We start from the raw sequence: 27,532 nt of genomic DNA, 5'->3' as shown, positions 1-27,532 counted from the left end.
TGCTGGGCCGGGCTCAGCGCGGCCTTGCGGGAGGGCGGGGCCTGTGTGTGCGCACAGCGCCCTCTAGCGGGTGCGCCCGGCCCCGGGAGCCGGCCCAGCGGCGGCCCCAACCAGGTTTCTGCTCTGTCTCTGTCTGTTGGCATCAAACGTGTTTATTTTCATGAAGCAAGTGAAATTAGAGCATTTTTTCTAACGGCTCACCCTCTCCTCACCCTTCTCCCCATTGCAACTGGAATGCATTTGCTTTCTCACACCTGAATACATAGCTTTGCATTTTTAACATGTGTCACTTTCTGATCTTCCTTTTAGAACATCTTGCACAGAATATTTCCAAGTCACACATGGAAACTTGCCAGTACTTGAGAGAGGAGCTACAGCAGATAACATGGCAGACTTTTCTGCAGGAAGAAATTGAGAACTATCAGAACAAGGTACGACAGCACGCCAAACTATGGCATGCCTTTTTTGAAGCATGGTATTTCCATAACACACTGCAAAATTCACTGTTTCACTGCTTTCTGTTTACTGTCAGGAATGTATATTTTTGTGTGTTTTCAAAAAAATAATACACTAGAATCAAAAGCAGCAAGATGGTTAGGATATACTTTGCGTTTGTGATTTTTACAGGTACGGAAAAGGCGTAATTCTAAAATCAACGTCTATGATTGATAAACAAAGATAAGAAACCAGAGACCTTTTTTCAGGCCTAAATGGCATGTTATATTCATTTCTTAATCTGTAATCTCCCAGATCAACAACAGCAAAAGCTGAAGCCACCAAGTTTTGTCATTTCACCTGGTGTGTTTTGTGTTGAGCTGTCAGAAGGGTGGGACTGGCAGCCCTCAGTGCAGGTTGCAATCCCCATTCACTCTGCAGTTGCCCCTCGGTGTCAGATTTCCCCCAGAACAGCAGGACGGTGCAGCCGCCACGCCAGCGGCTACTGGGAGATTTAATCCAATTTGCCTTCCATCCACAAACTGCTGCCAAATGGCTACTTTTGGAAAGCGGTCTTGGGAAGCACTATCAAAGCACACTGTTCTTTGAATGTATTTATTTCCACAAAAAATATTTAAGGATATAATTTTGTCCACTCATTAGGTAATTTCATTCAGAATTACTATTAACATATGAAAAAATCACTACTTGCATGCCTTCTCTATGTTGTTAACAAGATGATCTTCATATATGTATATCTTTATGTGTGTCCCTATGAAGATGAGCTCGTCAGGCAATTCACGGTGCAGAATACAGAAGCTGACAGGAAAAATGTGATTATGCACTGCTAGTGTAAACTGGCATTTTCTTTTGATGCAGTGAATAAAATTCCCACTCAATTCACCGGAATCATTATAGTTTGACATTTTCAGCCTATGAAATAAAAGCATTGCAGCCTGGATGTCTTCTGACATCACTGAACAAGGCTCATGTACATGTCTGCATTGTCACCTGCCCACAGGAGGCGTTGGCTGTGAGGGTCATTCCCCTTGCCTCCTGAGCGGTCTGTAGCCAGCAGTGCTGGCTCAGTTCAGCTCAGTTTTACTTAATGAATGTGGCCTTTCCAAACCTTGATGAGTAATTTTTCAATTTTTCTTCTCTCTCAAACAGCAAAGGGAGGTAATGTGGCAGTTATGTGCAGTCAAAATAACAGAAGCTATACAGTATGTAGTGGAATTTGCCAAACGCATTGATGGCTTTATGGAACTGTGTCAAAACGATCAAATTGTGCTTTTAAAAGCAGGTATGTGGATCAGTTTTAAGGTTGGCTTTTATTAGTTTTAACCAAGGAAGGTTTTATGCAGTGATTGTGCACACATAAATACTCATTTTGTACAATGATCATTTAAAATAATATGGGGGAAAAACCTTACAAATTGTCTGTGTCCTTGTCTGAAGTACTTCTTAGTTACTCTGGATAGAAGCTACTCCAGCTTTCAAGTCTACATATGAAATCTTCATTATGAACACAGGGAGCAATGAGTGTGTAAAAATGGAAAAGTTGGGTTCGTTTTTTTTATTTTGGCTTTCTAATAGTGAATAACATATCTCCAGGTAAAAATTCAGATTGTTCTATGCAAGATGCTGTAGAAGTAATGCAGTTTGCAAATACTGGACAAAGTTGTCAAAACTTGGTGAACATAAATTTAAATGAGCTGCTTTGACTTCTGACTTATTACTGTAATAAAAAATTACTAGTGATTATTAGCATTAACTAAGTTGCTTTAGCAAAAACTTCTAAAGGGGTTTATGGGAATTCTTCTAATTCTACTGGCAGATCAAACTATGCTCTGTTACACCACAGAAACCTACTCTCCTATTCAACTGACGCTGAATGCAGAGCATAGGAAATTTAAAAGTCCTCGCTTGTTCTTTGCAACTGAAGTCTCAAATAGTCAAACATACGTTGTTTCTGTTTTAGGGTCTTTAGAGGTTGTGTTCATCAGAATGTGCCGTGCCTTTGACTCCCAGAACAACACAGTCTACTTTGATGGCAAGTATGCTAGCCCAGAGGTTTTCAAGTCCTTAGGTAAGGAAATGTCAAGTGTTGTATCTTGAAAAAACAATACAAATAATAAGGTGGAAAAGCAAGGGGACAGCTGCTTTGAAAAATTCAGGCTGTAGTATTCAAGTAAGAGCTCCAACTGCTGATTTTGTATGCAGTTATGCTAATTTTGTTTGACGCCAAGCTGATTTCAGGAGTTAAAACAGCGTAACTCCAGCAGTAAAGGACTTGGTATTGAAATGCAACACTTAGATCAGGGTACAGCAGTCTGAACACACCTGTTAAGAACAGAAGCCCAGGTTTCATATCTACTGTAACATTTTCTACATCCTGTTGGAGAAGGTAGCAGATTTTAAGCTAACTTTGGATATGCTAACGTTACTGCTTTCAAGATGTTAAAAGTGTTTAGTAATATTGCAGGTAAAATGGTGTAAATCAGGTTTTTTTTATTAAACCACCGTTTATAATTTTGAGTATTTTTCTGTGGTTTGTTTTTTTTTTTGCTAATTTTAAAAGGATTTATTTCACTGGGTGTAGATTTGGGATGTAAGCCATTTGGAGGGCAGTTAAAATATGGCAGTGGAGAATGCTGAACAATTACTGAAGTATTCTCTGCCTTTCTAAAGCACCTCAAGGTTACAAGGTCTGAGTGCAAACAATTCAGAGAATGGAGTAGCAGATGTGGGTTCCAGTGAAATGTAACTTTCATCTGTCACCAACTACATCTAGAAACCTAGGCTAGGTTTGGGGCTGAGATGTGCAGAGCACAGCCCTCCTCCATCAGGTTGCAGTTCTCTTCAAAGCAGGGCTCAGCTTTTGCAAACTGCGTAACAGCACGTGTAACAGCAGCAGTAACCTGACTTACACCTGTGTGAGCAAGGGAACGGATTAAAGGAGACAGAGTTCCTTTTCTGCATGAAAAGCTTTCAGACTTTGGCTTCTCCCTTTGCTCCTGCATGTACCTTGTGTGCCTCTCACCCCTTCCCCTTCTGTGTGCTCAACAGTCTCAAAATCAGCACTTTTCAAGTATACATTTTGAACCTCCAGTCCACAGTGACATGAGAAGGTTCCATTTAGAACAGAAACAAAACTGAACCATTTTGGAGATTGACAATGGCTTGGGTTTTACCCATATTTATCACAAAAGAACCAAATGTGGAAAAATGCAGCAAGCAAAACATTCAGAATACTGGCTGCCAGAGTGTGGGAGCCGGGGACTCATGGGAGTGGGTAGTAAGCTCAAGCATGAGTGAGGTTTCAGTACCACTCACCTATGAAGTATTTTACATCCATTTTTCACCTTCATCAGAATAAATTAACAACTCTGTAGCTCCGAAGTAGTTTTAGACAATATGGCATAAACTGTACCTTCTTTTTGGCAGGTTGTGAAGACTTCATTAGTTTTGTGTTTGAATTTGGAAAAAGTTTATGTTCTATGCACCTGACAGAAGATGAGATAGCTTTGTTTTCTGCGTTTGTTTTAATGTCAGCAGGTAAGAGATAAAAGATTTCTCTAGGTTTATTTGGTAGAGGTAATTTTTATTTTGAAGTCGTTTTAATAAGCTAAGACTACCAGACAGTGTGAAATGTCATCATCTTTGTGAGTGTTTCCTTCTTGACCAAAATTTTTATGTTAGTTAAGTATATTAAAACTATGAATTTAGAAATAATCTTAGGTTGGAAATCCTAATCTAAGACCTTGTTTTCCAAACTGTCACCTCATTGAGGGACTCACATTCTTTGCAAAAGCTTAAATGCATGAGTGAGACCACTGGGTCAACCTAGGCGTGACAGCCACTGAATTTACCTAGTCAGTTTTCAGTGTATGTGAGCTTGCAGCTGCAGCAGTATTCTCCTGAGCATCACAGAATGCTCCCCATGTCCCCTCAGCTCTGTGAAGCAGGGTTGCCATGTTAGGTGGTACAAAGGTACTGAGGGAGCTTAGCTATCTGTCTCCATCATGAAACTGGGTATGATGCCAGACATTCAAGTCACCCCAGGAGTCAGCCTGGGCCTGCCCTACCCATGACTAAAATAATAATCTCAAGTAGATACACAGAGTTCTCCACGTTCTGGGAAGGCTTACTGGGTTGGGTGAAACGAGACACCAGTGCAGAAAGTTAGTCTGTGTCTGGCGTAACACCCAAGGAAATAAACACTCTGTTTTTAGACTGCAGCGCAGTGGACTGAGTGGTGGTGGATGAGTCTGTGAGCAGCAGTGGGTTTACTGAGAATACTGTCAATACATTCTCACTGTTTGCCAGACTGGAAGTATAGCAGCCCTGTGTCCTAGGATATAAGCCACAGAATCCCACAGCTCTGCCGCAAAGAGGATGTAGCAGCTAATGCTTCTCTGCTAGGAAGTTTAGGAGCATTTTTTTTTTCCAAGCTGAATATTTGCTTCTGATTTTTCTGTAGGTCACTGTAGATCTTAGCAAGAAGATCCACTCCAACTACTTGTTCATTATGTGATCTATTCATTTCCAACTAAAGGGTTGCTAGCTTCACTTTGTAAATACCATGCATTTACAGACCTTGTCAGCAAATGATTAATACATCTTACTCAGAGATGCTGCATTCTTCTAATTAAGGGATTTATAAAAGTAATTTTAAATGCACATAATAAATATACTCCAAAACCTATTAATTTTGAAACTCTTTTTCTATATGAAAGTATATAAGGAAGGAAGGCTGCAAACAAGAAAGATGAATCTGTAACAGACTTAGTACTTCCTGGTGCACTGTAACTGATGTGGGCGGTACTATAGGTTTTGACTCCATTTATATTTAGATCGCTCATGGCTTCAGGAGAAAGTAAAAATTGAAAAACTCCAACAGAAGATCCAGCTAGCACTTCAGCACGTCCTACAGAAGAACCACCGAGAAGATGGAATTCTAACAAAGGTAAGAATCATACCATGCTATGTCACATGATTGGGAAAGTAAGCGTTCTTACGAACGCTCTCCTAATTATGGTGTAAAAGCTTTTACGCAGTTAATTTGTTATTTATAAACCCAGAATTCCAAGCACCTTGATCAAAATTAGCTGAAAGTTTATACTAAAAACTAGAAGAGGTGAAATGATGATGAACCACTAGGGCATGAGGTTGATAACAGTCTGAAAAGAAGTACTTTAATGCTGAACTTCATTAAAAGTGATGAAGATTTTTATGCTATTTCTCCTACACTACATTTCTGCCACACAAAATACCATTTCAGTTCTACAACCTGCATGCGATAATCCTCATGCAATCTCTGCCTGCACGACAATTAAGTTGTAATAACATGCAATTCCCAAAATAAGCTTGTTTTTTCAGTCTTCCATGAGAAGTTCCACACACAGCCTTTTTTTCAGTAGTTCTTCCAAATATTCACACCTAGGGAAGAGAAAAGAGTTCTTAAATACTATTATGCTAATCTAAAGTATCTTCATGTAATTTTTAAAAAATGGAAAAGTGGTGTGATGTTAAAAAATATCTGAAAAAGTGGGGAAGGATAAGCACTTCCTACAGATGTACTTCCTTTTACAACTCTACACAGCTGGGAAGTTTATCCTTAGTTTCACACCACAGAATTAATTCCAATAGGAGCAGGATAGTCCAGCCAGACTTCACAGATTGTCCTCATTTCAAATCCCAGCTCACACAATTTTTTTTCCCAGAGTATACTCTGGATACCTTTGTTGGAAGCAAGTTTCCTCCGTGTGCTTTGATACAAATTACTCTGCAAGTTCAGGGAGTATCCTACTGGTATTTTTGAAGTACAGACTTTTCTGGTCTGTTCCTTTTTACCTTATTTGGCATGAATTAAAACAGTCTAATCTATTGCATTGCCAGTTCCCTCCATAATAGTCACAGTGGATTTAGAAGTAGTCAGGACTGCCTTCTTCCAAGAGAATGGATGCATGGATGAAGAGCCAACCATGAACTATTTCTCCATCAATCCAGTGCTTGGTAGGCAAGTGTGGAAACCTAATGATACATTTTCCTGGGAACGTAAAGAAAAGCATATTGCATAAATACCATTAATCCATTAGTTAGGTAGCTCTTTAGTGGCTTTTTTTTAATCTAACATGTCAAACATCTGTGACTACACATCTGAAATGTCACTGTTAAGGTAAATGATGTGAACTCAAAGCGAGAGAGCTTTAATCCTAAGAGCAGTACTGGGAGGCCTGGTTCTGTATATGTGATTGTATGACTTTTGCTCATTTTTTTACAGTTAATATGCAAAGTGTCTACTTTAAGAGCACTGTGTGGACGACATACAGAAAAGCTTATGGCATTTAAAGCAATATATCCAGACATTGTACGACTTCATTTTCCTCCGCTTTACAAGGAGTTGTTCACTTCAGAATTTGAGCCAGCGATGCAAATTGATGGGTAAACGTATCACCTAAGCACTTCTAGAATGTCTGAAGTACAAACATTAAGACAAAAGAAAGGAAAAGAAAAACTAGGAAAAAAAAAAGGAAAAAAAAAAAAGAAAGAACACCAAGACACTTTATATGGCCCTGCACAGACCTAGGGAGCCAACACACTGCACATCTCTTGGCGGTCGGGGTCAGGCGAAGGATGGGAAACAATGAAACAAAGTTGAACTTGTTTTTCTCATGCATATGATTTCCATTATGCCTACAAATATGGACCCTTTTTCTGTCTCAACTTCTCAATCCCTGACCTCTGTTTACACAGACTGAGGGTACTAATGTCAGAAGGTTGTTTTCTCGTGTAGTTCACTGCCCAGACTTTTGACAGAACAGTCAATTTGTTGATCAGAACAGAGAGTCCACCTAGTAATCAGCGACTGGTGTGCATTGCAGAGATTTCGGTATCAGTTTGCACAACTTGCTCATTGTTTCATGAAGGACGATTTTTTTCACCTACCACTGTTTGCCAGTAGACAGAATGGCATGAAAAGGGTCCATAGCAATAGCAACAATAGCATTATAATATATTACAGGGTAAATGGGCATGAAGACTATATATAGCAAAAGAGATATTGTTTATATATTGTTTTAATTAATATAAAATGTAGTTACTGGTATAGCTTTTCTTGTTGAATTGATAAGGCACTTTCATTTTGCACCTTTTTCTTTAAATTAAATGCTAGCGTGTTCATTGTTGTGTTGCATGTGCACCAGAAATTCAAGTTTAACTGAAAAAGGTTTGGCAGGTACTGATACATTGGGAGGTATTTATGCTGCTGTTTTCCATGTTACTTTTAAAGAGAGGCTGGTCATATCCTGAAATGGTTACACAGATTTTTCTGAAGAGTTGAAAATAATGAAAATTTTCTAAATTAAAAACAGCTTTTCAGCTGTTAATTTCAAAGGTACTTTTGTTTTCAAATCTTTCAAACCTGGATGTTTAAAATTACATGCCTAAATTCAGCTTTAGGTGCACAAGTCAGAAGCCTCATTTTCAAAGATGCTGAGGCTCCGTGGTCAAAGTGTTAAGCTAGGTAATTACGGATCACTCACAAATGAGTAACACAGCATCCTTGAGAATCAGGCCATTAAATATAGTGTATTTCTGCCAACTGTAAATTCAGGTTTGAAGGTATTTACTCAAGTCTGTATCTACAGTAAAAGTATGTGTGTATGACATGTATGTGGAAAAGTAATTTTTATACATAATATTACATACTTTTGTACTCCATATCGTAAACAATGCCTTCAAACTCCAACCTTTGTACTCTTAGAAGTCTCTGACTTCAGTGAGATGAGACACCCATGTTCTTCCAGCATCCAGCAGTTCAATTTCAGGTAGCTGAACAAAAAAATCCACTGCTCTCCTTATTTAAAAAGATGCACTTTAAGGTTTATCAGATGAGTACAGAATAACAAAGTCAAAGCACACTGTTGCTCAAAATCATTGTTTTGTACTGTGTCTAATGCCTGAAAATTATTAATATCATAAAGCTGCATTCTGTAATTCTGAAATTGTGATTTCCGTATTGCATAACCAGCCAATAAGCCGAATCTTGCAGTCTGTATTATTATTAATGATGATTCCCTTTAGGAAGAATCCTGTCTCTAAGCAAATTTGGCAAGTAAACCTAGTTCCAAAGGAAGCAGATTCACAATAAACAACATCACAAAGTAAACTGTGACTGTTTGAGCGAGGGGTACATAATTGGTTTGGATGAGATGAGGATCTATAACTGGATACCTTTTAGGCCTACACAACGAAGTTTCTAATGAAGTACATCAGAAAAATCCAGGAAAGTTAAAAAAGAAAAGTGAATGAGCTAGAATATGCACCACTGCTTTAATTTCTAAGGATAAATAACCTCTTACAGGTATTGCGGTTGTTGAATAGTAACAGAAGTACACTGAAACCCAGCTGTTTTAGAAAGGAGAATTAAGTCACTGGGTTATTACAAGCAAAACAGACATACTACGATTTGACCATGTTTCCTTTGGGGTCAAATTGAGACATCTAGCTATGACACCTATTAAAAATTGTAGTCTACCGCAACCGGAGAGCTTGCAGCCATCGCTCATGTCTGTGGGTTGAAAGGAGGGAGGGAGGATTATCACGTGTTCCCCCCTTCAAAGCCGTGTGCCCCCAGAGTGTGGGAAGGGAACACTGCACCTCCGTGAGCACAGGAGGGAGGCATGAGAGGGCTTTTGGAAAACGTCCCCAGAGCGCTCCTTGTACTGCTCCGTCCTGCCTGCTCCCAAAGAGCCGGCTCACAGCCCAGCACATGCTCTTTTCAGTCTCACTGAAACATCTTTCCTACAATCATTGTTTACTTTATTGGAGTAACTGGCACAATATGGTACTTTCATCCTAATGTATGTTCCTATTTTTAAAGCAACCCTTTTAACTAACAAATGTTTTCTGAATGTGACCAGCCTTAGGTGCTAGTGCTGTAAAGATCAACTAAACTTAATTTCAGTGTCAACTAATGAATAATGAAGTAAGACCTCTACTTGCTTAGAGAGTGAGATACAACTCCTACTTCTGACAATAAGTAGACTACCAGGCAAAATTATTTGGGGATTAATTTTCAGTCAGGTCCTTTTCTTACCTTTTCCTGATGAATATTAGTATTTTGCCAGGCATCTAGGTGCCAATGGTTTTGTTTGGTATCTAGTTCAGCATATTTACACCTATAAGCCATTGACAACAGAGATTTTTGGAGCATTTACTAATAAAATATGTAACCATAAAAATGTTCCAGATAGGGTCTTAGCCGAAAGCCCTTTGCATCTGAGAACAGCTTGTGATGTGATCTTCCAGGCCACAAAGTGCTGTCATTTTTGTCTGTGGGAGCTCCTGTGTACTGGCACCTTGTTAAATAAAGCTGTGTATACGTACCCCAAGTAACTCTGCTCTCCTGAACACAGTTAACAGCCACTTAGAGTACAATTGTTGTTTTGCTCTTCATAGAGAGGGGAGAAAAAAAGGGATACAGCATGGCAGGCGTACTGATAAGACTTCTGTTGTCAAGGAGGAGTTACTGAAAGGGGACGTAGAATAATGTGGAGTGGCTGGTCACAGTGCTGGCCATGTAAGAACCCAACACAGCAGATGAAATGCACTCTGCAGAACCTTTGGGACTATGGCCTAGTGTCAGATATCAACCCAATATCCAGTTAAAAAACAGATTTGGCTCAATGAATATATTCATGTAAGTATTTTCATAATCTGCCCAGATTATGAAAATTACAAAAACACGAGGACAGCTGAAGATAAAGGAATAATATATTGGTTTTGAATTATCTGCTCCTTAAAGTCTGCAAAGACATTTTCATTGGGTGTTATGTCTACCCACAGAGATGATGGCTTTCTAAGAAAGACACACAATACTATATTGTCATTTGAACCACCATAATATAATTCAGCATCTCCAGCATTGTTTGATGTTTTTAAAACTACGGGATTAGGTGAAAAGGGAGGCTGTTTTTAAGTTTGGTTGTTCTTTATTAAGGCTTATCTATCTTAGTATGGATACAAAGATATCTGTGTGTGTATGTGCACGTGTGTGTCTGTGTGTGAGAGAGTACATTTGTGTGTGCACAGGAACATGTGCGTGGGTACGTGTGAGTGGCTGCTTCTAGGCTGTTAAGTGTCAATGGAATAAAGAAAATGTCTTCTAAATACTTAAGTCAAAAATAGAAGGTGGAAAAAGATTTATTCTATACAAAGCCTTGTCTGGACCACTTTAGAGAGACTTCTATTTTTTTAACCCTTCTATAAATGTTTGATGGCACTTGAAATATTCCTGCAATAAAATGTGATTTGTGTAAACATTAAAAAAAATTTTGTAATGTGAAACAATGAAAGAAAGTAATGTAATTTTTCTAAAAAACAAAAAAAACCCACAAATGAACGAACTTTGTATTATTTTCTTGATGGAATTTGTCTATTTGTCTTTGGAAAACTTTTTATTTCATTGAATGTGCCATAGTAGAGGTGTGTTTTTCTTTTTCTGTCTTTTTGTTTGTTTTTTACATTTTAGATTAAAGGAATAGCTGTGTTCCGACATTCCAAAATGCAAGATGACGTAGCAGTCATGATTAAAAGGTTTGATTAGTAAGCTTCAATCATTGTTGCTTTTTTTGCACATGTTCTTCATTCCTCTACAGTGCAATATGTACATAGAGCACTTGCGGGTGTAACCTTGATCCCTCAGGGAAAAATACATATTTGTACAGGATTTTTCTCCTTTTTTTTTTTTGCCTTTTTTTTCTTTTTTTTTTTTCTTTTGCTAAGGAATGTCGATTGAATCACTTGTCTGTTGTTGAGGGGCAGCCAGATAATAATCCTAAACCACTGTCACAAAACATTGATTGTTTAAATTTTGTGCCCTTTTATTATTTAAAAGAGAAAAATAAAAGTTATTTTCTGACAGTTCTTTGTGCTGATTCGTGGAAAAAAAGGGTAAATAGATAAGCACCTTATGATTGACTTAACTGTGAATGACAATCCATCTCGTTATCAACAACAGAAGCCCTATCAGTTTGGAGCTGGGGTTAAGAGTCAGAAACTAACATGCTCAGGGATCTTCTAAAACTCTTCAACAGGGTGGCCAGTACTACTGGTGGAACAAATTACTTTTTAAAAAATATGCTAGTACTTCTTCCCTTCCTTCCCTCCCCCAGGCACAAGAGAACTGGATATTTTTTTTAACTAAATGCTCTATGTGTGCCTCATTCTCTTACTCAGTTTTGCAGTATAGCTGCTCTTTGGTCTTTATTTTTTTCAAAGTCCTCCAAACAGTGCAAAAGTTTTGCAATGATATTTTAGAAAATAAATTAATGCTGACCCATTAAATAAATGACTGAAATTAATTTCAGTACCTTCTGGACATTTTTGTAATGATAGGACTATTTTTCCAGCTGAATTTCAGTAGTTTGAAATAGAAAATGGGTTTTCAGTATTCAAATAATTGTCAAAGAAAACAAAACAGTTTATGATAGTACAGAAGGAATGAAAAGGTAATGATTAGGTTTCAGCAATGAAGTCACATAGAAAAGAACACAAATCTGCAGGAATACAAGAACAACACTTCACACGTTGTCTGTTATTGCTGCACATGCTTCATGGTAAAGCAAAACACCTGACTGGAGAGAAGCACTGAGGCATTTTTATATCTATGAAATGCAGCAATTCCATGTGATTACAGTGGCAACAAAACCCAACAATGTCTAGGAAGTCTCCAAGTGCCAAACTGTAGGATTCTGGAAGCCTGTCTCAATTAGCCTTGTCTTATGGCTTAACATTCCTTTGAAAATGCAAGTAGAAAAGCAGATAAGCAACAACAAACAAAATGAGCAAGATTTCAGGACTTTGGTTAAGATTGGAAGAGAGTGAATTTTTCCATCTGTGTTCTAGCAAAAAGCATCGGTTCTCCAGCACCTTAGGTTATTGAGGGTTTTTTCACTGGGTATATGGCTTCCAGTCGCTTACTTTAGGTTGATTAATAAACAGGGAAACCTTTCTTACAGTTTTACAACCTGACAGTCAAATTTAGCTTGGAAGGGCCTTCTGAGGCAGAAAACTGCTTTGCAAGTATGACCTCTTGAGCAGTTTGTGTTCTGGCATTTTCAGTAGAATTCCTATTGCTGATTCACAATGGAACCTATTCTTTACATACTTGCCTATTAATTAAACATACTGTTAATATGTACAAACTATAAGATGTTTTAACTAAGAAGTAGTGGGGTGATCCAAACATTACAGTATCTATTTTTGGATTGGCATACACCTTCCCCAGTCTGTACTTAATGAAGAAAACACGTTGCACAGTATAAGCTGTGCATGCAAACAATACATATGTTTTTTTTCTCTACAGATTCCTAAGCTCCCCAATGTAGATAAACTTATTAGTATGTCAGAAACAGCATTTATTATCCAATATCCAAATATAATAAGCAATTTTCCCTTGAGTATTCAGTATATGAAATTCTACCTGTGCTTGCTGACTCAGACTGCACAGAAGAAATGTCTTTATTTTCCTTAGCTGGAGAAATATGACTATTAGAATTATTTTTTCACTATGAGTACTAATATTTATTACTTTAAAAGTTTCATCCATGAACATATTTGAATATTAGCCTATTTTCTTTATGCTTAAATATTCCTGGCAGTAACTCATCTGGTAGAAATGAGGGCAAATGCATATGGATACCAAATATAACAGCAGAAGTTTTAAAATTTAAATGAGTATTTATTTAAAAATCATTGCAGTATGTGCTTTAATCCTTGTACTGTGATAATAGCTCGCTAAATAATGCTAAGTCACTGGACTTAAGGGGAAAAATACATAACATTTAGGAAAATATATAGACTTTGGAACTTTTTTCAGGTACTAAATAGAATTTTAACATCAAAAGCTGTATTCTACCTTTTTCATATGTTAAGTTGCTGTTTAGCGTTTTTTTTTTGCCTTTATCATTGGTAGAATATAGCAATAACTTTATAGCAATAAGTAGGCTATCCAAATAAAAAACAAAACGTGATAAAGGCTTCAGATCAACACTCATAGGTCCATCTCTTCTGCCACAATACTCACTTGTATGTCTTCCCTCAATCTCATTACTATTTCAAGCTGAACTTCACAATCAAGTTGTTCAACTTGATGTGTGACATCACATCTTTTTGTTAACATCTGCATGTTTTCAGTGTTCATATGTCCTTTGTAAACTTGCTTTCCTTTAAGTCAGTGTTTCTCAAGCTTTCTGAAAGCACAATCCCACTGGGCTGTATTTCTTCATAGGGCACTCTGTGTTAGAATGAACTTACTTTTTCTGGGGCAGGGAGTGCGAAGCAGCTGCACGTACTGGCAGCATTTCCAAACTAAAGAACTGAGCTGCAGGTAGTACTTGGTAACACAGTGGCTGCTGCAAATGCCTGCAGGCAAAAGCCAGCCCTTCAGCTCCTCTGCGCTGCAGGTGCTGAGCCGCATCCTGGCAGCAGGACATGCTCCACGCTGGAGAACCTGGCTGCTACACTTCACCTAGAACCAAGCTACCTTTGCCTGACATAGTGTTTTGATAGTAATCTAAACACTTCGGCAGTTTTCAAACAGTTGTGACTTTCAGTTTGAGAAACACTACCCTAAATTACCCCACAAAGTCTTAAATGTAGATGCACAAACTTTACAGGAACTTGCAATCTGTAATGCTATCTATATCTAATGCAGAGAATTCATAAGCAATACAGTGAATTTTATTTCACAAAATGGCATACGTACTGTACACCTTTCTAAATCCAATATGTTCCTCATTTCTACATTGATTTAGAAACAAGTTACAGAACAGTGGTGAATATTTGAACTGTTAGGACATTAACTGGCTGCTTCTTTCTATGTAACTGTATTGTCTGCCTGCTCCTTTTCTGGAGATGTGTTTTTGTATTGGATGTTTGGGCCAATGGGAGGCTTCAAGCTACAATGTATTTTCCCAGATTAAATATATTTAACATATGACAAACCCCAGACAAGGCTTTTTAAAATGTATAAAGAACTGCAGTGTTAGGTGGTTTATTTGCAAACTGTTTTCAATGTTGTCCATTTTTATGGCACCTTTAACAATATTCTTGTTTCCAAAGTACAAAAAAAAAGGTTAAAAATACTCTAGCCATAACTGAATGTCAAGCAATAAAAACAAATGACTTTTTGTGCATAGATTTAAAAGAAATACAAGTTTTAGACATCTGCATGTAAATGCAACCTCTTGTTTACTGCTTTCTTAAACTTGAGCAACTGATTCCTTATTTTACTACTAATTTAAGGACTTGTAATGGCCTGTAAACATTTTATCTTGCTCTATTCTTTCAACTCTAACTTTGTCTCGGCTTTGGAGTCATAATATTTAATGTTGTTCTGCTCACCTCTATACAGTTAACTTTTTGCTTTCATTCTGTATAGATAAAGTTATACTATAAACAGCCTACACAGTGCAAATATTTATCTGTTTATCAAATACCACATTATGCTGTATAATATCTGTTTTACTATATAATCTATTTTAGACATAGCTGTTTAGAACTAGAGTGTGCTATTTTTGTGTTTTTCTGATGTGTGGTGCTAGATAAGTTACTTTTGTGAACAAAAGCAAACAAACTCCTTTTATTCCTAGACAATACCACCTTTGGGTCTTGTTAATTTCACTGAGTATAACTATATATAAATATATATATATTTGTGTATATATATATATACACACCAACATATGCCCAACAAGTACCTGTATCAGAGTACAAGATTTGGGACATGGTTTTCTCTTTAAATGCATAGTGTCATTATATAAATTATTCTATAGTATATTTAATAGGGAGAAAATTACTTCACCGGTACAGATACTTGATATCAAATGTAGAATTTTTTTCTACATTATTAACGTTATTAATTTTTAATGTTATTAAAAAATATTCTGTCCAGCTTGTTATCCTTTTGGTTACTAAAACAGTCTGCCCGCATTGTAATAAAAAAGGAAAGATACATCTAATCTGCCAGTATAAAGTAATTACGATATGCTGTCTGTCTGAAAGGGAGGTGGTTATTTGGCTTGTTGGGAGAGTTCTGTCCTGTTGTTGCATCTGATGTTTATCGATGTTATTCTGCTGGGTGCCTTCCTCCCTCTTCACTTCCAATAGGAGCTGTACACACGCAAACTGTGGCTGTTGCGAGGCCATGCCTACATACTTAACTACAGTTACTGTAAATAGGAATTTTCTGCAAATCTTCCATGGTAGATGGATGGCTAAATTCAGTCCTTGGACATGCTTTCTAAGTCATGCATACATATCCAAGGACAGTCACTAGCAACTAAAATTAATTAAGAAGTGGAATTTGCAATGTTTTGTCAGGTCTGGGGGTTTTGTTTTTATTTTTTATGTATACCTTAATTTACGTAGTCATGTACCCTTAAAGGTATTCCTGTCCCCTATTCCTTTCATTCTAGATCTTGTTTTCATGTTAATTCTTAAAAACTGATGGATATCAAATATCTAACTAAGGAGGTAATTAACCTTTTAAATATTTATTAGAATTTTTCTGTAATATTACTGAATTTATAAGATCTTTAGCAAAGATTTTTGAGCAATTTATTAAATACAATGTTTCTGTTTACTGCACTTTTTGATAATAGAAGGTAGTGAATTTTAAAGCCATGATTCTTGGCTTCCATGCACTGCTTTTATACCCTCAATCCAAGGAATATATATATATAAATAATTTTTTTTAAACAGCAAACATACTGTTGTCCTAAAAATAAATAAAAACTTTACTGCACCGTGGGTATATTTTCATAAGTGGAATGTTTAATTGCAGACACTATCAGGACAATTATAAAAACCTCTTGAAGCTACAATCTTATTTAAATATAAGCCATGACAATTTTGTTTTCCCTTCTTGATTTCAGTCACCTTTTGATACTTGGAAACAGAAAAAGACTCGCTCTTAAATTTGTATGTACTAACCTACACATGCTAGGAACACGTTCTCCCTATTGTTTTAATTTTAATAGTTTGATCGTTTTATGCAAAACTATTTGGTTAATATATATTCTCCCTGTTTACTAAACGTTCAATGTAACAAGACCAGAATAAATGCTGATTACAAACACACACCAGTTTGAAGATTAAGCACATTGACTTCAAAAACCTCGTTGAGTGATATGCTCAAATTTCTGTAAATACACACAAGTTTAAATGCAATTATACTGTACATGTAAATATATGCTGTCTGTTATGTGTACAGTATGTATAAATTCCTTTTCTAGCCACAATAAAATGTAAGCCATCAAGAGGAATACTAAAGTGGTATTGTACTAAACCTTTGCTAATGATCTTTACCCAGTCACTTTTCACTTTCATGAACCTTTCCAACTCACTCTTACAATAGCCTGCTTATATTCAAGTTTGTTATTTTACTCAGTCCCGAAAAAAAGTATTTTGATTCATTTTGTAAATATGACTGTAAAAATAAGAGATTTAATGTTGTCTTTTAAATACTCCAATTTTCATTCTAATATGAATGTTGTTATATTGTACTTAGAAACTGTACCTTTAATATTACATTACCTTTATTAAGTGCATTGAACACATCGATTTTAGATGTGCTTTATGTACTGTTATCCTGTAATAAAACTTCAGCTTCTAATGGAAAAATCTGTCTTAATTTTTTGTCAGTAGCATCATTTGTTTTTCTGAATTGTGGTTTACTTCTTAAAGAATGCACCATTACAAAATTAGGCTGTGCTTCTAAGCACATATAGCAGAACTGTTTAGCACATAGATGACGTAAGGTTTGGCAGCAAGGAAACAAGACTCCTGAGCACATTTGAAGCTCCCCTTTTGGCCAACAAGGGCTTTAAACCTCCTCAGAATTAATAAGGGTTAGTCTAGCATCCCTCCTCTTGAAGGTGTCTTGTTTGAAATCACAGTTCACTGTATGAAGTGCAAGATACAAGAAATCTGGATTAAGGCCTTCCCAGTGACTTTGGAAATAATGCTTTGGGCTATATCTACATGAAGACTTGGGTATCAAAACTGAGGTTTTAATAAAATTTAGGAATCAAAGTTGCAACTCCCTTCTGCTGTGCTAACTTTGGGAGGACCAGAATGTCAGTAGCACACACAGTCTTGAGACTTCAGTAAAATTCTACTTCCGCACCTACCCAGAAATGCCTCAGTCTTGACAGAGCTTTAACAGCTCAGTATTTATATGCCTGACTTTGATCCAGAAATAGGTATTAGCATTTATCTTTGAAGCACTATCTCCACTATCTCTGGAAGCAGCCTTCTTCTACAGATCAAGCCTACCAAAAAAGTAGTGGAAGTGATCACTTTCTTAGAACTGTGGCACCAAGTAGTGCCATTTGTTCTACAGCAGCTCCATGACTAAAGCAGGCTTTGACACTGAAAAGCCAGATTCAATTTTCTCATCCTCAGGACCGGATTCCTGCCCAATCTAACCACCAAGATCTAAGTCAGGCAACAATTATGTATGTTCAATATAAAATGCATGTGTTTTTCTGAAGCAAGAGACAGAGGACTCCCATGCCCACCCACAAGGAAAGCTGAACTCTTAAGTTAGGAGGTGGTACTTTTGACTCCAAACTACTTCACAGAATGGCTGAGGTCAGCAGGGACCTCCAGAGGCCACAAGCAAGGACACCAAGAGCTGGCTGCCTGGGGCCATGTCCACATGGCTTTTGAGTATCTCCAAGGAGGGAAGCTAGCCTGTGCCAGTCACCCTCACCGTGAAAAGTGTTTCCTGATATTCATATTTATGTCATGAAAGTAGAAGGATCACATGTAAGAAGTAGCACCATTAAAAAAAAAAAAAAGACACTGCAGGTTTGAGAGAGGTGCAAACTGAAGTAGGATTTAACCTTCCGCATTCACAATCTGAAATAATTCTTCAATTTATTTGGCTGGGTAACTGTTACCATACCTGGGTTTTAAAGTATCACTCCTTACAAAGCTATGTCCAGGACTGGGCGCTGGATGGATCCAGTAGGGACACAAAAACCTTTCCACTTCTCTGAGATAATCAACTAAAAAAAGGCAGAATTAAAATCAAACAATGTCCTTAAAACTGACCCCCTCCTTTGTTGGTAGGTTTGGCCAAAATTCTGAATCATCTCAGTATTTTTATGTACTTGTGCACAGTGCCCAGTTTTAGTCACAGACAAGGTGCTATGAATGCTTTTGTTTCATGCCACAGTCCACACTTCCCTCTTCGTTTCTCCATCTTCAGAGCTGTGAAGGGGCTGTTTTCTTATAATACCACAAGCAAATCAGTTTCCGTCACCTTGACCTACAGGTACCAAGAATACCTGAATTTCACGTTTTACCACCATGATTACCAGAAAAAGGGTTTGTGGCTCGGCCCACATGTTAACACGTGTGGAAGTGAACCAGGGAAACTGCAAGCCGAGAAGCTGATAAATGCAGCACCTCCGCAGGGCGCCTCAGCCCTCTCCCATATGGCCCCAACCCCACTCAGGGACAAACCACACGGCAGAGCCCGGCCCGGCCACCTCTGCACACCCAGGCCAGAAACTGCCACTCGAGGCACCCAACACATGGTGAGGGCCACACCTTACTGAAGAACGTAGGGTCGGAGCGGAGCCCACAGTGCGGAGAGGCCTTGGGCACGTTCCATCCCCCGGCGAGGCGGGCCAGGCCGAGCCGGGCCGGCAGCAGCACCGCCCTCGGCGGCGGCGAACACACGGCGAGCAGCACGGCCTGCTGCCACAAGATGGCCGCCGCAGCCCCTCCAGCAGCGACGCAAGCCCCCGTTCCCATTGGCTGGCTCAGAACACCTGACCCCGCGTGCCCGACGCTCTACTACGCTGATTGGCCAGCGCCGCGAGGTAGGCTCAGGCCGCAGGGAGACGAGGAGCCGGCAAACCCGCTTCCCCGAGGAGCCCGTCAAGATGGCGGCCGAAAAGCAGCTGCTGAGCTGGTGAGCGCATTTCCCTGCGCCCCCCACCCAGCGAGACCCGCCTGAGGAGCGGGGGCGGGAAGATGCCCCCTCGCTCCGCGCTGCCCGGCCCGCATGCGCCCGGAGGGAGCGGGGCGGGCCCGGGTTCCCGCTCCCGCCGGCCCCGCCCGCCGCAGGGGGGGGTGAGGGGGTGGCGCCATTTTTGGTTGTTCTCTCAGGGGAGGGAGGGGTGAGTGATGGTGTGTTTGTGTTCAGAAATCAGGGACAATTAAGTAACGCACGTCCACGATATGGATTTGGGGCAGTGATGTTGTTCTTGTTTTGAATACGAAAAGCCCTACAGAGAAGTAATTCGGCTTATTAAGCCTAGAGAGGTGAGTTGGTTTTGAATTAGTTTATTTGTGAGGAAGACAGAGATGAATCTTTCTTCATGCCTTTCAAAATAGTTTGGTAAAACGGGTATTGTATAAATCCTGTTCACTGTAAGGGCTATATTAAATAAATACTTTTTTTTTTTTTTTTAAGAGGACAGTTTACAACATAAGATCTGTGTGGAAAACAAAATATCTCAGGAAAAATAAAAGAACAGGATTAAGGTTTTTTCCTCAAGATTCCAGTGAGTTCAACCCGATGTTTGGTTTTGGTTAATAAGCACCTGAAAGCAAGTGACTCCATCAGAATTTATCTCACCCTATCTAAAACTTAGACCCTGTATTAATTGTTATTTTTGGCTGCAATGAACACATCTATTTTACTATTGGAAGCCTGTAGGGAATTAGTATATATGCAACTTTCCATGAAGAGGGAGTGTGGAAACACTGTGTAAATGGCCTTTTTTTTGTTTGTTTTTAAATACGTAATACTTCTCTTTGTTTGTTAGGGGCAGATGTGGCCTTTAATTTTTTTTTGTGTATTGCAATGTTCTTTTTTTTTGTTTTGTTTTTTCATTATCAGGGATATTTTGCCAAAAAATGGCAGTGAAGTATTTTTCTCACATGAAATCTATGAAAAATATTCATTGGCTCCAAGCATCTCTGAACTATGGCATATATCAAACAGGTATATTCTGTTATTTTATAATATTTTACTGTTTGTCATCATGCTACTGACACCATACCCTTACTGTTTCGGGGAAAGCTGCATGTTATCTGGTCTGGAAGCATTTATTACTGACTCAGTTCAGTAGCTGGTCTGTGCTTTACCTGTTGTGGAACCTCAGAAGGCAGGAAGAGTCTAGGTTGGGACCTCTGGTCTTGCGTGTCTTTTGAGGGGGTGGGCTGGTGTTTTGGGGGTCTGGGGATGGGGTTTGTGTTATTTTAGGGGGTAGTGCTTGTTTTTTGGTTTCTCTTATGTACCAAAGAGGGATTAAGTTTGACCCATACTCTTAACTGGCCACAGTAAGATCCTGTAACCCATGAACCAGATTTTTTTAGATTATTGTCTTGCTGACTGTGTATTCTCACTTTGTAGATGGCTGATGTTAGTGTACACTGAAATGTGTTTTACTTGTATCTTTTCAAAATAGCCAGCACTCTTTATGGAGATCCATCTGTGTCTTAGGTGCAGTGGAACTGCAATTAATTCCTTGAGTAATGAAGAAAGCGTATAGAGTGTTAGCTGAAGAATAGGAAGTGAAATTATGTGAAGATGGGTGGTACAGGTAGTATTGGTTGTGTGGTTTTGATGTCTTTTTTGTTTTCTTAAGTTGAGGAAATAGAAGCAACATTTGCTTTGTGTACTGGAACGCATGGCTCGTGCTGGTGGATATCAGAAGTTAGAGGACTGTACTTACGCTATTGTTTTTTGTATGAAGTTGTTAAGCTGATAGGGAGGTACAAGTGTCTCATGATGGATGAACATTGACATCACAAAGAATGTGCATGAGAGACCAAGGTAGCTCCTGTGCTCTAAGTGGGGAGTTCATCATGTGGAGAAATAATTTGTTGTAAAGGGAGATTCTGACACTGTGAGAATACGTATTTGAGGGGAATACCAGTCTACATCGCATGACTCTCTATATCACACATCTTTAGCAAGATGTTTTTCTGATTCTTCTCTGTTGGAGCAGCTTTCCTTGAACTGGCAGAAGTGAGCACAGCCCATAGAGCTTGCTACTGGCTACACTGGATATTGCTGTGGGATTATTCTTCTAGATGACGTAGAAAAAAGGTTTCTAGTGTAGATGTGGGATTGTGTTCAGTTGTGTATGGTAGGAGTGGATTTATAGCCAGAAGAGAGTTTGGAATGAGAAAAATTGAGAAATTGGTGGGACTGAGTTGTGTGGCCATAGTCAAGAGGAAGATAAATGAAACCTGTTGAGGCAAATGTGAAAGTAAAAGCTGGAGGAAATTTGTCAATTTTTGTATTGGGGTTTCTGATAGATATTTACTGAAGTGTATGTTCTCTCACCATAGAAGCTGTGAAGGCAGGTTGCTGATAAAATGAAGAGGAAAAATTTAAGCTGTCAGCTCAAATAAAGTATAATACTGTAAATATGGACAGAAAAGCTCTGTCAGATTATTTTGGTTTGCACTCTGATGAAGACTGTGACAGCGCTGCATACTGAAATGATCTTGATGTGCTGCCATTTCATTCAGTGCTGAATATAGCCAATTTAAGCTGCTAGAATTTCTTGATGTTCCTACATTGGCATATCTGAGTCAGCATCTTGTCGCTGCTGCAGCTTAATTAAATTTGCCAGTTTGTGCCACAAGGATGGACACATTCTCATATTCAGAGAGACAGCTGTGAAGTATTATTAAGAACTGTGGACGTGATACTGCTGGGTTTGAATAACACTTGAGATGTTTTCTACTGCTGAAATTGTATCTTAAAAATATGCTTTTTCCAAGATCAGCAGTTAATGTTCATTTTGTTAACCTTAAACATTTTCTCTCTTAGAACAGCTATTTTAAACAGAGCACAGCTAAGATAGCCTTCGTATACTGGAGTTGCTTTAAGAACCAGCCAAATAATGTTTCTTCTTCTTTGTTGCTAGAGTAGCTACACCCCTTGCCTTAGCCTAGGATAATTTTTGGCAGCTCTTTTGGCATTTTTTAGAGAAGAAAAAGAAACTCTTAAGTGCTGTGCTCTGATTTTGGGAATTTCTTCACTGAAATCTGGAATTTCTATTGTTACAATTAAGTAGTTTTCATTTACATAATTTACAGTGAAGGAAGGGCGTTTTTTGGTTAGTCTTTCTCCTTTACTATCGTAACTTTGACTCATAAGTTAGACCCTTCTCATTGCAAAATGTTTCTGAACAACATCCATCAGTGGATGACAACCATCAGTGGATGACAAAATATTGAGACTCTTAATCTTTTCATTAATAATGGGTGTTTCCAGAACAAAGAATCAGATTTTCATATTTAGCTTGTCACCTCAACATCGAGTCTGTAATCTAATATATTCACTACTTTATTTAAAAAAAAACTAAACAAAAACAACACTTTTCTTTGTTTGTTTTGTCATCTTTAAACCAGTGGCAAACCTGTTGTTGGTACTACGGGTTAGTCTCATTGTCCAGGTGAAGTTTCACAATAACAACATTCCTATGACATGGACTAGGAATTGGAATAGTACAGTATCTCACAGTACATTTTGCTGTATTTGAAGTTTAGGCTTGCATGACTGCCATTATTAATTCTGGCAAATACTAATGTTTATATGCAAAGTGTAAGTTCTTTCATTTATTACTTTTCTTTCAGAGAGGCAAAAAAAAAAACTGAGACTTTGGCAAAGTCTTCAGGAAACAGACAGACGTGTAGCATGCAGGCTGCAGATCCAGTTGAGGTGGAAGTTAAAAACACAACTGACGATCATCATTTTCCAGAACCTAGACTCCCCTATCCATTTACCTCTTGCTTGACTGCAGAAGAGCAGAAAATGTACTTATATTTGACTACTAAGTACTCAAAAAAAGTAAACCATTGTCAAGCTGATGCAGTAAGTGAGAGAGAATTACGCATGTATCTGGTAAGTGTGCACATATGGAAGGAGTTATACTTTCTTTATTTTTTGCTACCAAGGGTTGAGGAAAACGTATCAAAATGTTTTTAAATTCACTTTCGTTGAATCCTGAATCATATAATCACTGTAAACAGTAAATGTTACTACTTAAAATGTAATTGCTTATGAAGTCAGAGCTCAGATGTCATTGTCACTCTGTCATGTAAATTTGCTCCAGCAATGTCTTGTAACGTTTATTTTTGTAAACCAACAATGTATGATCAAAAGATGCTTGCTCTTTGTTGGGGGGTGGTGTTTTGTTGGTGTGGTGGTTTGTTTGGTTTGGTTTGGTTGTTGTTTTTTTTTTTTAAGGAAATAAGACCTTGCAAAGATTTGTTTTGTTTTGTTTTTACTTAAATCAAACTCTGAACATAGGCAAAGACTTGTCAAATTGAGCAGCACATGGAACTTGTGCCCTGCTTCATACCATCACCTGTACTACCTGTCTGGAAATTTGGATGGTTACATACCTAGCCTACAGGATTCCATTCTGTCTTTAAAAAAGATTATATATATATTTTTTTTTCCTTTCCCCAGCAAATGAAAGAAGTGGTAGACAATGAAGTTGCAGAATTTATGAAATTTGCCCAAAATGCTGCAAAAAGCTGTGCCCAGGATTATGATGCCATCTCTGAACATGCTCAACGTTATACTGAGGTAATGACCAATACTGTGTAAAATCTCTGCTTAAATAATCATATTGGATTTGTGATTAAGATATGTTGGCACTGCTCATGGGGACTGATATTCCCCAAACTTCTGCTGATTCCAGGGTGGGATGAGACGTGAAAAGTCGCCATGTCCCACATGCTGTGCAGTGTGGCTTGGCCCACATTTTATTGTAGCCAATAAGACACAGTATAAGTGAGGTAATTGAATTAAATACTGTACAAAGACTGAGTCACCAGTTAAGTAAATGACATCTTTAAATTTGGGACAGGATGTTAAGCTTTCCACTACAGTAGCATGTTAAAAAGTCAATTTAATCAGAGGCTACTCAGGCTGTAATCATAATCATCGGCAAGTTCATGCTGTGTTAAATATCCACTTTAATTCTAAAATCAAAAATGAATGTGACTTTACATATCATTCTTGGTTTAATAACACATTTCAGGAAAAGATTTCCAGAATACAGGTTTGTTAAGTTTTCCCATCAGTGGGTTGACCTGCTCTTGCTTTTTTTCTTTGTAATGTCTTGCCTTAATTGAGATGGGCTACTTATATTCGTCTTGTTACAAATTCAGTCTTTTCTAGTAAGTGCCACATTATTTTACAAAAACATTACTGGAGCAGAGCATCCAGTTCTGATACCAGTTAATTATTATAGAGTTGTACTGGTATCTCTAAGTTTTTAAATAGCATCTCTAACTGGAAAAGTTGCACAAGTCTGTTAGTGCTAATCTGCTAAATATAACTGTATTCTTTACAGAAAGTATATGCAAATGAAACTTGCAATTGCAGAAAAAATGTTTTTCAGTGAACATCTTATGAAACATAAAAATGCATAAACTATTATTTTCTTTTTATACTAGGAATTATTACGTGCTTGTATTGGACATGTGCAAAAGTATCCTGAGTTTTACACACTCCAGGAGATCATGAGTATCATGGGAGGAAAGTTTCATACACAGTTGACCTTTAAGCTGGAAAAAAATCTTCTTGTAATGGTAATGTCTTGCATATACATACTATTTTGGTGGTATTTTCAAATAAGTGGAATTACATCTGGATTGTTCAGATTTTTTTGAAAGTAATAGTCAGTGCTTGGAATAGGGATTATAATTAAAATTGTTAATGAAAACATTAATGAAATTATTTTGGTTGTAAGGCCATTAACACCCTTCACTGTATTTTTGCAATAAAAATATTACATTCAGAGTATATTTTTAATATAACACTAACTTTAGAATGCGCATATATAACTTCTTAGTATCTTTCGTTATAAGAAGTGCAATGTTGAGTCCGCGTGATTTCAGCTAACGCTATTTTCTGATACTGCTTGATATCTTCAAGGGTACAGCAAGACATGGTAAAACAGATTTCCCTACCATGTCTGTTCAACTGCCCATAGATTATAAAGCTGTTACATCTATTATAACTCCAGAAAAAAAGGCTTCCATTATGCACGATGTAAGTAACCTTTTTATTGTCATTTTTAAAGCATGTTTTGTAGAGAAGAGCAGTTTTGCCTTTTTTATTTGGCAGCATCTTAATTTTATTTTGTTCCTAATCTTACACATCTTGTAGCATAGGAGCATATACTGGATCATTCTTTGTTTAGTATTTCATTTATAGCAATGACATTTCCCTTGTCAAAAGTTGGGTTATGAATCTAGTGCCTCTGGAAGGGCCATTCTCTGCTCTCTCAGTGAAACATTAGAGAGATCCATGAATTGGAACACGCTGTCTGTGGAATCTAGATAGAATTGGTTATTACTGTGATGTTCCTCTTAAATTTTGCTTTGCAATTTCTAAGCTGGCCTCTGTGTGTGCGTATATGTAGCTATGAATGCATGTGGATGTGAAGGCTTCTGATTTAAGAAAGAAGTCCTGAGGCTAAGAATAAATACTTTAGACTGTCTGGTTACCTGAAAAGTCGATTAGGTTAGCTTACCCTGAGAATTTCTTTTGCTAAACAGCATAAAGTCCATTCTACCTTGTTATTAAATATTGGATGTTTCTGTTTGTCTTCTTCCACAAAGAAAATCAATGACTTTTTCATGCTGTAGAACTTTTTTTTTTTTTTTTTTTTTGGTGACTGTTTATTCAAGATAATTTGTTATCTACAAATTTAAGGAGATTGTTCATGTATCAAAAACTCAACTTTGAACAGAGACACTGTGATTGCGTAGACACTTTTGCATAAAAAGTAGCAGAGGTGACACAGGAGAAAGATACATAACTCAAGAGAAGTTATAGCTATAAACAGGGAATATTTCTGATGATGTCTCAGGTTGCAGGAAAAAGTACATAGCTGGGTTTTCCTGATTTCTCTCTCATGGTCCTCAGTGCTCCTTGGCTTCTGTTATCTTGGTCCTCAGTGTTCTCCTCCCACCTTGTGAGCATTCCAAGTCTCTTCTCTTCATGGAAATGCATACTCACAATGGGCTTTTGTGGGGGGGATTAATCCATGTTTGTTCGGGTTTGAAGTTTTTCTTACACATTTAAATTTATTTGTGTCTTTCCTAAAAACCTTTAAAAAATCCATTTTTTTCTCTTTAGGATATTAGTTCAGATTCAAATGCAGAAAAACTTGCTTTGAAATACTGTCCTCAAGTTGTTTTAAGTAGTCGATCTTTATTTACTTTGCTGAATAATCATGGACTAAACTACAAGGAACAATGGGAAATTCCAGTTTGTGTTAAAATTATCCCTGTTGCAGGTATAGTATGTTTTCATTACAAAAATTATGGTTTTGTCCATGAAGACCTTTATATATTCTCATAATCTTTTTTTGAGCTGACTGAAGAACAGGAAATCAGAAAATATAGCAAAACAAATTGCAGGAAGGCAGAAGGTAGTCTGGTTTACTTCGCACAATAATAGAATAGTTTAATTTTGGATTTATTAAAAAAGAAAGAAGCTAAGGTTAATGAAAATCATAATAGTAATTATAAGCTCAAATTTTTACCTTTTCTAAAGCAGCAGCTCTCTAGAATGCAACTGTAAGAAAATAGCTTCTCTTAAGTACTTCCATGTTTTTAGTTTGTGGATTCAAACAAAGTAATAAAATTTGACTGTAGTTCACACATCTTGAAGGGCAAAAATCTGAAGTTAATAGTTTTCAGCTGTCGTCTGGTAAGGAGTCAGGGGCCTTTGTGTTGTAAAGAAAAAGGTTTAGTTTAATTGAAGTTACCAGAAAAAAAATGAACTTTAAAAAATCCATTGCTATAGCTTGTCCTCTGTTTTCAAGGAAAAAAGCTGATAGCAACGTCATTTCATAGTTTTCTACACCTTATTCCACCTCGTTGCGGAGAATAGTAACAACCTCTAGAGGTTTCACCGTTAACATGGAATTTGGACATACAGCTGTTGCACTCGTGAGATTTTTCCAATCCACAGGTATTTTTTTTTCCAGGAACAGTGATAGTATGTTCACCATGTGCTTTT

General features: G+C 37.7%; 2 protein-coding genes and 1 long non-coding RNA gene across 5 annotated transcripts in view; 2 read left to right on the top strand and 1 right to left on the bottom strand.

The window, feature by feature from the left end:
• Positions 1-7,221, top strand: part of RORA (RAR related orphan receptor A) — a gene marked incomplete at its 5' end in the record, with an annotated part of 349,563 nt that extends 342,342 nt beyond the window's left edge. For both annotated transcript variants that reach the window (XM_080351270.1, XM_080351271.1), the window contains 6 exons: positions 310-431; positions 1,606-1,738; positions 2,417-2,524; positions 3,883-3,993; positions 5,292-5,404; positions 6,722-7,221. In XM_080351270.1, coding sequence (XP_080207396.1) covers positions 310-431; positions 1,606-1,738; positions 2,417-2,524; positions 3,883-3,993; positions 5,292-5,404; positions 6,722-6,886 — 752 coding nt within the window. In that variant the 3' untranslated portion in view covers positions 6,887-7,221. The remainder of the gene's footprint in view (positions 1-309; positions 432-1,605; positions 1,739-2,416; positions 2,525-3,882; positions 3,994-5,291; positions 5,405-6,721) is intronic.
• Positions 3,717-19,249, bottom strand: LOC308044530. Of its 2 annotated transcripts, XR_013922621.1 has the most exons (4): positions 19,066-19,249; positions 18,416-18,518; positions 6,292-6,487; positions 3,717-5,877 (listed from the first exon to the last, which is right to left on the bottom strand). It is a non-coding gene; the product is annotated as an uncharacterized lncRNA (long non-coding RNA). The 2 variants fall into 2 exon arrangements; XR_013922622.1 differs by lacking the exon at positions 6,292-6,487.
• Positions 19,250-19,526: 277 nt separating this feature from the next.
• Positions 19,527-27,532, top strand: part of ANXA2 (annexin A2) — a 62,578-nt gene continuing 54,572 nt past the window's right edge. The window contains exons 1-6 of the mRNA XM_080350918.1: positions 19,527-20,470; positions 23,122-23,389; positions 23,960-24,079; positions 24,955-25,089; positions 25,436-25,552; positions 26,645-26,804. Of these exons, the coding sequence (XP_080207044.1) occupies positions 20,298-20,470; positions 23,122-23,389; positions 23,960-24,079; positions 24,955-25,089; positions 25,436-25,552; positions 26,645-26,804 (973 nt within the window). The 5' untranslated portion in view covers positions 19,527-20,297. The remainder of the gene's footprint in view (positions 20,471-23,121; positions 23,390-23,959; positions 24,080-24,954; positions 25,090-25,435; positions 25,553-26,644; positions 26,805-27,532) is intronic.

The sequence above is a fragment of the Nesoenas mayeri genome (genome assembly GCF_963082525.1).
Source record: "Nesoenas mayeri genome assembly, chromosome: 11".
Taxonomy (NCBI): domain Eukaryota; kingdom Metazoa; phylum Chordata; class Aves; order Columbiformes; family Columbidae; genus Nesoenas; species Nesoenas mayeri.
Note: the sequence above shows the minus strand (reverse complement) of the source record. Positions and strands in the feature narration are given on the sequence as shown.